Consider the following 11230-nt stretch of genomic DNA (forward strand, 5'->3'; position numbering starts at 1 on the left):
TTTTCTAACATAGTATTGGAAGTTCTGGCTAGGGTCATCAGGCAAGAGAAAGAAATAAAGGATATTCGAATAGGAAGAGAGGACGTCAAATTGTTCCTGTTTGCAGGTGACATGACTGTATATTTCAAAAACCCCTTCGTCTCAGCCCAAAATCTCCTTAAGCTCATAAGCAACTTCAGCAAAGTCTCAGGATACAAAATCAATGTGCAAAACTCACAAGCATTCCTATACACCAATAATAAGCAAATAGAGAGCCAAGTCATGAGTGAACTCCCATTCACAATTGCTACAAACGATTAAAATACCTAGGAATACAACTAACAAGGGATGTAAAGGACCTCTTCAAGGAGAACTACAAACCACTGCTCAAGGAAATAAGAGAGGACAAAAACAGATTAAAAAATATTCCATGCTCATGGTTAGGAAGAATCAGTATCATGAAAATGGCCATGCTGCCCAAAGTAATTTACAGATTCAATGCTATCCCCATCACGCTACCAATAACTTTCTTCACAGAATTGGAAAAAACCACCTTAGACTTCATATGGAACCAAAAAAGAGTCCACATAGCTAAGACAATCCTAAGCAAAAATAAAAATAAAAACAAAGCTGGAGGCATCATGCTACACGACTTCAAACAATATTACAAGGCTACTATAATCAAAACAGCATAGTACTGGCACCAAAACAGAGATTTAGACCAATGGAACAGAATAGAAGCCTCAGAAGGAACACCACACAACTACAACCATCTGATCTTTGACAAACCTGATAAAAACAAGCAATGGGGAAAGAATTCCCTGTCTAATAAATGGTGTTGGGAAAACTGGCTAGTCATATGCAGAAAGCTGAAACTGGATCCCTTCCTTACACCTTATACAAAAATTAACTCCAGATGGATTAAAGATTTAAACATGAGGCCTAACACCATAAAAACTCTAGGAGATACTGTTTTTAGTAGCCCCGTCCTCTGAGGAATCGTAGATGGTGATCTCTGATATCTGCAGTCAATCCACACTTGCATGCTTCAGGACTTCAGTATCTAGGGTCCAGGGATACCACTCAAATCATATTTGTTTTCTCTAAGGTCAAGCACCAATAAATAAATTGATCACCAATAATATTTTGGTGCTTTGTAGCTGATATGTAAAATCTTAAGAATACAGTTTGTTACTAAAAATGAAGGATGCTTAATGAGCAGTAGTAATTGTCATAAAATACATTATCTGTTAAGGCCAAAGGGTTAAGGGCCTTATTTAGTGTGCAAGAATAGAGATAAAGTCAGGCCAGAGTAATAAGGGATATGTGAGTTCTTCACTGCAAGAACTTTGCTTATGAACCTGGTATATAATTGATCCACCCAAATCAATTTTTATACCCAGATTTCAAAGTCTTTTTAATACTTCTACCAAGAGATAACTTTGATTTTTTTGCTTTATTATATCATATTTGTTGAACTCCATCTTGGATGTTACCTAAGTATTCATTAACTCTCAAATTATTGATGAGCAATAGAGTAAAGCAGAAAGCAATATAATTTTCTTAGCAATTTTATTGACACCAGTAGAAGCAGTAATAGCAGCAACAAACAAAATTTTTGTCTTAGGCACTGAGGTTGAAGAGAAACACACAGGTCAGCCCTTAATGGGTTCATAGTTAATTTCTAAGTCACCTTTGCAAAAGCAAGTGTTTGAATAAATTGGATGCAAAACAAAAAACTCACTTATCTATTTGTGAATGCTACTTTTAACTTTCATAAATTACTAAAGTATCAAATACTTTTCATCATTTAGAATAACATTCCTAAATGTGCCTTAATAAAATAAAAGTACCAACAACAAAAATCTCACATACATGGTAGCTCGTCCCAGATTTTTCACACTCTTGCATTTTTAAAAATGCTAATACTAACAGGCAGAAAAAAAAAAAAAAAAGAATGATGTCCTTTGCAGCAACATGGATGCACCTGGAAGCCATTATCCTAAGAGAATTAATACAAGAACAGACAACCAAATGCCTCATTTTCGCACTTACAAGTGGAGATATACATGGTCACTCAAGGACATAAGGATGGTAACAACAGATACTGGAGACTACTGGACAGGAGAGGAAGAGAGGGGGGCAAGGGCAGTAAAACTATTGGATACACTATGCTCACTCCCTAGGTGACAGGATCAATTGTATCCCAAACCTCAGGATCACACAATATATCCATGTAACAACCTTCACATGTACCCTCCGAATCTTTAAAATCTTGAAATTATAAGAAAAAAAAAGTGAAAATGCTAATACAATTTAGAGTTTAATAATTAAAATACAACTACTAAGAAACCTTTTACCTTGAATAAGCCATACCTATTATGAGTTTAAGCCACTAGGGTACGCATTCTTTGTTGTTGTTTTTTGAGATGGAGTTTCCCTCTTGTTACCCAGGCTGGAGTGCAATGGCGTGATCTCGGCTCACCGCAACCTCCACCTCCTGGGTTCAAGCAATTCTCCTGCCTCAGCCTCCCGAGTAGCTGGGACTATAGGCGCGCACCATCATGCCCAGCTAATTTTTGTATTTTTAGTAGAGACGGGGTTTCACCATGTTGACCAGGATGGCCTTGATCTCTTGACCTTGTGATCCACCCGCCTCGGCCTCCCAAAGTGCTGGGATTACAGGCCTGAGCCACCGCGCCCGGCCAGTACTCATTCTTATCAATTATTTAAAAGAGAGAGTAAATTCTTAACAGTACCTAGGCAAAATTCAAAATTTACTATTCTCAGCATGGAATGAAGGTATAGTTACACATACACCTCAGAAGAATTGCAACTTAAACAAATCCCCAGTATGTTTTAAAATTGTATGATATTATACTTAGTATGGAAAGTAGTCTTCAAAATAATATGTATAGTATGGTTTCTACTTGGGGGGACTGTATGTATATATTTATAAAAAGATACTGAAACGTAAAGGTAGTGGTAGGTGTATTTCATAAACATTAGTTGCTTCTTCATAATTTTCCTTGTTTCCCAAAATTACAAAAAATATTATTATATTGAAAGTTATTAAAAATAAAATTGTCCATGAGTTATGAATATACATGGCTGATACACAATTTGGGTAAATCTTTGAATGAAGTCTGAATCCTGTGCAACAGTCTGCACTATGTTCATTGTGAAATGTGGCATGAGTAGTGCACTGGAACTTTTAGTCACAGCTGCACTTCCAAATCACAATATGTTACCTTATAGAGTCATAAGCAAAGACCAGCTGCAAGCAGAGAAATCTTGTTCAGATGGTAAATATTGGTAAGCTATTCAAATAGAAAATAAAATTAGTATTTTAAAAAGCTATTAAATGTATGTGTAGATAATGACAAAGATATAAAACTGAGGCTGGGCACAGTGGCTCATGCCTGTAATCCCAGCACTTTGGGAGGCTGAGGCGGGTGGATCACAAAGTCGGCAGATCAAGACCATCCTGGCCAACATGGTGAAACCCCGTCTCTACTAAAAATATAAAAATTAGCTGGATGTGGTGGCACGTGCCTGTAATCCCAGCTACTCGAGAGGGTGAAGGAGGAGAATTGCTTGAATAAAGGAGTTGGAGGTTGCAGTGAGACAAGACTGCACCACTACACTCCAGCCTAGCAACAAGACTCCATTTCAAAACAAAAACAAAAACAAAAGTAAAAGTGATGGTATCTTTTCCTTTTAAAATTTGAAATCAGTTAATTAGAATATCATGTAACTGTGCAAGCAAATTTTCCCACTTATTTCTTATTTACTAGTGTAATTAAAGAATGGTTTCATATCTCTTACTTGTCAAAAGATAAGCATACTAAAAAAATAAAAAGTATTTGAAAACTCTAAGACAAATCAGCAAAGTACAGATATATAAGGTAAGATTATGTGTAGCAACTTCTTAAATTACTATTTATTCATCTATCATCAGCTGGTTAAAAATCTCTTGCTATGTTAATGGTGACAAATGAGTAGCTTATGAGACTACTGTAAGCAAAAGGGTAATACTGTTATAATTTTAATATACATTTGCAAACGTGATTTCAGATAATCTCAAAATTATTGCTATTTATATAAAGTATATAAATAATGAGGAATATGCTTTTTGTATTTTCATGTGGTTGGATAATCAGTCAAATGTAAATTGTGTGAGAGAATGTTGAAACACTAACTTGTTCACAATTTGGAAAACTAGAGAAAAATATTTTGAGAAGAAAAAACCTCGCAACAGATTTTTGGAAGTGTGGGCAGTATTTATTAATAACAGTTTCAAAAAGTTCTCTGGGGGCTTACAACAATCCATTTATTGTCAATGACTGAAAACTAAATATCATTTAAGAAACACTGCCTTATAAAGATTATTAAGATTATGATACCATGTATGTCCAATTACAATCTGTTTTGATTGTAATCAGTCACCAGTTCTGATGACTTTGGGTAGATTTTCTGACTAGCAAGTTTATTCCAACGTTTCAATTGATCTATTTTCTGTGACTTAAAAAAAGTATTTCCTGACAAGAAATAAGTGAAGCTTTGCAGTTTGCTTAGAGAAAATATATGGAAGAGATTTTCTTTTCTTTTGTTATGGAATCTCACTATGTCGCCAGGCTGGAGTGCAGTGGTGTAATCTCAGCTCACTGCAACCTCCACCTCCTGGGTTCAAGCGATACTTCTGCCTCTATTATAATATAATGGTGATTATATTATTTACACAAGGTAGATGAATAATTGAGGTGGATACCTGAAAATTTACCCATATACGAAATTTTTGTATATTAATCATATTTCCCATTTAAAATTCTAAGATGCATTCCAATGTATAAAGGGTGGCTGCAAGACATAGCAAAACTGTTCATTAAATTAAAAAAATAATTACCAGATGTAGAAGATGGGGGGAATGGAGGCAGCAAACCACATTGTCATTTGTGTATCTATGTAACAATCCTGCATGATCTGCACATGGTACCCCAAAATCTAAAGTACAATAAAATAAATAAATAAATAAATAATTACCTATTAATATATTTTATTTTTATTATTTTTATTTTTTTTAGTTGGAGTCTTACTTTGTTGCCTAGGCTGGACTGCAGTGGCATGATCTTGGCTCACTGCAATCTTCGTCTCCTGGGTTCATGCAATTCTCCTCCCTCAGCCTTCCGAGTAGCTAGGATTACAGGCATGCACCACCATGCCCAGCTAATTTTTTGTATTTTTCCGTAGAGAGGGCATTTCACCATGTTGGCCAGGCTGGTCTCAAGCTCTTGACCTCAAATGATCCACCTGCCTCAGCCTTCCAAAGTGCTGGGATTATAAGCATGAGCTGCCATGCCTGGCCCCTATATATACATATTTTAAAATGACTAAGAAGATGGCAGCTAAAATATACCACTGTTGCCCTATGTATGTTCTTAACTTCAGTTTAGATAACTATCTTCCCTGAGTCAGCAGTTGCTATATTGATAGGCAGAGGTGTGGGAAAATATGATGCTAGAAGCCTTGAGCTTTTCCAGGTCTGAAAATAGAGGACATATTGAAATTGTCCTCCTGGAATAGACAATAGAGTGTGCACCAGTAGCAAAGAGCCCTGAAACAACAAGTGGGGAGAATATTTAAACTAATTTTGGCTCAGGGAGATTTTTGTGACTATCTTTAGGTGATGTATTCAATCCTGGTGGATCTGAGAAGATACAGGGAATCTTATTAAGCGGGCTAGTGAGTTCTCTCTACCTTGTAGATGGAATGGCTAGAAAACTTGTCTTTAAAACAGAAGAGTCTAAAGGCAGGGAGATTTCCTTGCATTGTCAGGCAGAGTACTGGTAACTTGCTGGCTCCTCTGCGGCTAAGCTCACTGAGGTATAGGCCACTGAGATTAGCACCACTCTTAGAACTGACACTGCCTAAGGCAGCCCAGTGGCTGGTTGAATCCTGGTGAGTAGTCAAAGAAAAATACCAACTTGCTTAAAGGGATACAGCACTCATGAAAAAAGGAACTATAAAAAAAAGAACTGCTGGAAAAAAACAAATAAAAGCTTAAAAATAAAAACAAATTTAAAATGTAAGCAAAGATCAATAACCTAACTTTATATCTTAAAAGTTAGAAAAAAAACAAAGAGCAAACTAAGCCAAAAGTTGAAAGGGTACTTCCTCAACACAATATAAGGCATTGTGGAAAACCCACAGCTATGCACATTATACTCAATGATCAAAGAACAAAAGCATTTTCTCTAAGATCAGGAACAAAACAAGGAAGCTGCCTTGATCATTGCTATTCAAATTATACTGAAAGTTCTAGCCAGAGTAATTGGGCAAGAAAAAAAAACAAAAGGTATCAAAATTGAAGTAAAAGAGTAAAACTATCTCTGTTTCCAGATGACGTGATAGAAAATCCCAATAATCTACAAAAAAGCTACTAAATCTAATCAACAAATTCAGCAAAGTTTTGAGTACAAGATCAATGCATATAAATCAGTTGTGCTCTTATATACCTCTAATAAATGATCTGAAAAATAAATTAAGAAATTAATTCAATTTACAGTAATATCAAAGGAATAAAATGTCCCCCAAAAAATTAGCTGAGGATATTATGATGGTTAATTTTATGTGTCATCTGGGCTAAGAGATGCCCATATAGCTGATAAAATATTTCTGGATGTGTAAAAGAGATTAATATTGGAAGTGGTAGGCTGAGTAAAGAAGATTATCCTCACTGATATGTGCAAATATCTTCCAATCTGCTGAAGGTTGAATAGAACAAAAAAGCAGAAGAAGAGTAAATTGGCTCTATGCTTGGGCTGGGGAATGCATTTTCTTCTGCCCTCAGACATCACTGATCTTGGTTCTCAGGCTTTCAGACTTGGACTGAGACTTAACACTCTTAGCCCTGAGGTGTCAGGCTTTCTCATTTGGACTGAAACTATACCATCAGCTTTCTGGGGTCTTCAGCTTGTGAAGGGCAGACCATGAGACTTCTCAGCCTCAGTAATTGTGTGAGCCAAGCTAAATAATAAATATCCTTCTACATATTTCTGTATATATCCTATTGGTTCTGTCTCTCTGGAGAACCCTGATTAATACAGAGGTGAGAGACTTATACACTGAAAACTACAACACATTACTGAAAGAAATTTTAGAAGACTTAAATAAAAGGAAACACATTAGTGTTAATAATTTTGAAAACTCAATATTGTGATGAGGTCATACTACCCAAATAAATCTATATGTTTAATGCAATTTTTATGAAAATTCCAATGACCTTTTTTGAAAAAAAGAAATGGCTAATTCTCAAACTCGTATGGAATTGTGTGTCCCCTAATAGCCAAAGCAATCTTGAGATAGTGTAATGTTGGAAGATTCACATTTTCTGATTTCAAAACCTTTTATAAAGACTACACTTTCAGGGACCATTTCTATAGTTCATTCCTAGAGGAGATTCTCTGGACATGGAGAACATGAGAAAACTAAATAAGGAAAGGAAAGACCATTACCAGCCACTACAAAAGCACACTGAAGTACACAGACAAGTGACACAATAAAGCAACCACAAAGACAAGTCTGCAAAAAACCAGCTAAGATCATGATGACAGGATCAAATTCAAACATATCAATACTAACCTTAAACGTAAATGGACTAAATGCCCCAATTAAAAAACACAGAGTGGAAAGCTGGATAAAGAACCAGAACCCGTTAGTATGATGTCTTCAAGAAACTATCTCATATGCAATGACACACATAGACTCAAAATAGGAGGGGAGAGGAAAACTTACCAAGTAAATGGAAAACAGAAAAAAGAAAGGGACGAAATCCTAGTTTCTGACAAAACAGATTTTAAACCAGCAAATATCATAAAAGACAAAGAAGGTGTTATGTAATGGTAAAGCGTTCAATTCAACAAGAAGAGCTTACTATTGTAAATATATTTATACCTAACACATGAGCACTCAGATTCATAAAGTGAGTTCTTAGAGACTTTCAAAGAGACTTAGACTCTCACACACTAATAGCGGGAGATTTTTCATCCCGCTGGCAATATTTGACAGATCATCAAGACAAAAAATTAACAAAGATATTCAGGACCTGAACTTAGCCCGAGATCAAAAGGACCATACAGAAATATATAGGACTTTCCACCTCAACACAACAGAATATACATTTTTTATCACCATATGGCATTTATTCTGGAATCGATCACATTATCAGAAGTAAAACACTCTTCAGTAAAAACAAAAGAACTGAAATCATAACGAACAGTCTCTCGGACCACAGCACAATCAAATGTAAAATCCAGACTAAGAAGTTCACTCAAACCCATACAATTACATAGAAATTGAATAACCTGCTCCTGAATGAATTTTGAGTAAATAATGAAAGAAGGCAGAAATCAGGAAGTTCTTTGAAACTAATGAGAACAAAGATACAACATACCAGAATTTCTGGGACACAACTAAGGCAGTATTAGGTGGGAAATTTATAGTACTAAATGCCCACATTGGAAAGGTAGAAAGATCTCACATTAATAACCTAAACAACTAACGAACTAGAGAATCAAGAGCAAACAAATCCAGGTGCTGGAGTAGCTGCCGCCGAGTCCGGATCCCGCTGCTGTGCGCCCCCGACGCCCGCCCGACGTGCATTCCTGGTTCCTTTTGGTTCCAAGTCCAAAATGGCAACTCTCAAGGATCAGCTGATTCATAATCTTCTAAAGGAAGAGCAGACCCCCCAGAATAAGATTACGGTTGTTGGGGTTGGTGCTGTTGGTATGGCCTGTGCCATCAGTATCTTAATGAAGGACTTGGCAGATGAACTTGCTCTTGTTGATGTCATTGAAGACAAATTGAAGGGAGAGATGATGGATCTCCAGCATAGCAGCATTTTCCTTAGAACACCAAAGATTGTCTCTGGCAAAGACTATAACGTAACTGCAAACTCCAAGCCGGTCATTATTACGGCTGGGGCACGTCAGCAAGAGGGAGAAAGCCGTCTTAATTTGGTCCAGCGTAATGTGAACATCTTCAAATTCATCATTCCTAATGTTGTAAAATACAGCCCGAACTGCAAGTTGCTTATTGTTTCAAACCCAGTGGATATCTTGACCTATGTGGCTTGGAAGATAAGTGGCTTTCCCAAAAACCGTGTTATTGGAAGTGGTTGCAATCTGGATTCAGCCCGATTCCGTTACCTGATGGGGGAAAGGCTGGGAGTTCACCCATTAAGCTGTCATGGGTGGGTCCTTGGGGAACATGGAGATTCCAGTGTGCCTGTATGGAGTGGAGTGAATGTTGCTGGTGTCTCCCTGAAGACTCTGCACCCAGATTTAGGGACTGATACAGATAAGGAACAGTGGAAAGAGGTTCACAAGCAGGTGGTTGAGAGTGCCTACGAGGTGATCAAACTCAAAGGCTACACATCCTGGGCCATTGGACTCTCTGTGGCAGATTTGGCAGAGACTATAATGAAGAATCTTAGGCAGGTGCACCCAATTTCCACCATGATTAAGGGTCTCTATGGAATAAAGGATGATGTCTTCCTTAGTGTTCCTTGCATTTTGGGACAGAATGGAATCTCAGACGTTGTGAAGGTGACTCTGACTCCTGAGGAAGAGGCTCGCTTGAAGAAGAGTGCGGATACACTTTGGGGGATCCAAAAAGAGCTGCAATTTTAAAGTCTTCTGATGTCATACCATTTCACTGTCTAGGCTACAACAGGATTTTAGTTGGAGGTTGTGCATTTTGTCCTTTTTATCTGATCTGTGATTAAAGCAGTAATATTTTAATATGGACTGGGAAAAACATCAATTCCAGAAGTTAGAAATAGGAATGGTTTGTAAAGTCCTACAGCTATATTCTGATGCTGGATAGTGGTAACCTTGTGTAGTCCTAAACTGGTTAGTGTGAAATAGTTCTGCCACCTCTGAGGCACCACTGCCAATGTTGCACATGCTGCAGTTGCCCCTTGAGCCAGAGAGATGTTCCTTTGTTATGTAACTTCCTGGCTCCTTCACTGAACATGCCTAGTCCAACATTTTTTCCCAGTCAGTCACGTCCTGGCATTCGGTGTATAGATCCAATATCGCATGTCTTGTTCCAAAGGATGTAACTTTGTGAACTATATTTATCAGTAGTGTACATTACCATGCAATGTAAAAAGATCTACATATAAACAATGCAACCAACTATCCAAGTGTTACACCAACTAAAATTACCCCCAATAAACCTTGAACAGTGAAAAAAAAAAAAAAGAGCAAACAAATCCAAAAGCTAGCAGAAAACAAGAAATAACCAAAATTAGAACTGAACTGGAGATAGAAACATAAAAAACCATTCAAAAGAGAAATAAATCTAGGAGCTAATTTAAAAATTAATAAAATAGATCATTAGCTAGACTAATAAAGAAGAAAAGAGAGAAGAATCAAATAAACACAGTCAGAACAACAAAGATGATATTACACTGACCCCACAGAAATACAAACAACCATCAGAGAATTCTAGGAACACCTCTATGCTCATAAACTAGAAAATCTAGAAGAAATGGATATATTCCGGGACACATACACCCTCCCAAGACTGAACCAGAAAGAAACTGAATCCCCAAATAGACCAATAACAAGCTGTGAAATTGAGGAAGTAATAAATAGCCCACAAACAAACAAACAAACAAACAAAATGCCCAGGACCAGATAGATTCACAGCTGTTGTCTACTAGATGTACAAAGAAGAGTTGGTACCACTCTTACTGAAACTATTCCAAAAAATTGAGGAGGAGGAACTCCTGTCTAACTCATTATATAAGGCCAGTATCATACTGATACCAAAACCTGGCAGAGATACAACAAAAAAAGAAAACTGTAGGCCAATATCCTTGATGGACATTGATATAAAAACTCTCAACAGAATAATGGCAAACTGAATTCAGCAGCACATTAAAAAGCTTATCCTGCCAGGCGCGGTGGCTCAAGCCTGTAATCCCAGCACTTTGAGAGGCAGAGGCGGGCGGATCACGATGTCAAGAGATCGAGACCATTCTGGCCAACATGGTGAAACCCTGTCTCTACTAAAAATACAAAACTAGCTGGACGCAGTGGCGTGCGCCTCTAGTCCAAGCTACTTGGGAGGCCGAGGCAGGAGAATTGCTTGAACCCGGGAGGCGGAGGTTGCAGTGAGCCGAGATTGTGCCACTGCACTCCAGCCTAGCACCTGGCAACAGAGTGAGACTCTGTCTAAAAAA

At 37.4% G+C, this 11230-nt stretch overlaps 1 protein-coding gene and 1 pseudogene across 2 annotated transcripts; both read left to right on the forward strand.

Moving 5' to 3' along the window:
• The first annotated feature begins 7390 nt into the window (after positions 1–7390).
• Positions 7391–7519, forward strand: LOC119468334 (annotated as a pseudogene).
• Positions 7520–8572: 1053 nt separating this feature from the next.
• Positions 8573–9779, forward strand: LOC108288945 (L-lactate dehydrogenase A chain-like). 2 transcript variants are annotated; one of them, XM_037731274.1, is made up of 2 exons: positions 8574–9356; positions 9626–9779. In XM_037731274.1, exons 1-2 carry the CDS (start codon positions 8670–8672, stop codon positions 9761–9763), a joined length of 825 nt encoding a protein of 274 aa, XP_037587202.1. In that variant the 5' UTR covers positions 8574–8669; the 3' UTR covers positions 9764–9779. The 2 variants fall into 2 exon arrangements, with proteins under 2 accessions (XP_037587200.1, XP_037587202.1); XM_037731272.1 differs by having other exon boundaries at positions 8573–9779.
• Positions 9780–11230: the final 1451 nt, after the last annotated feature.

The sequence above is a fragment of the Cebus imitator genome, unplaced genomic scaffold, assembly GCF_001604975.1.
Source record: "Cebus imitator isolate Cc_AM_T3 unplaced genomic scaffold, Cebus_imitator-1.0 Scaffold16, whole genome shotgun sequence".
In the NCBI taxonomy this organism is placed as follows: domain Eukaryota; kingdom Metazoa; phylum Chordata; class Mammalia; order Primates; family Cebidae; genus Cebus; species Cebus imitator.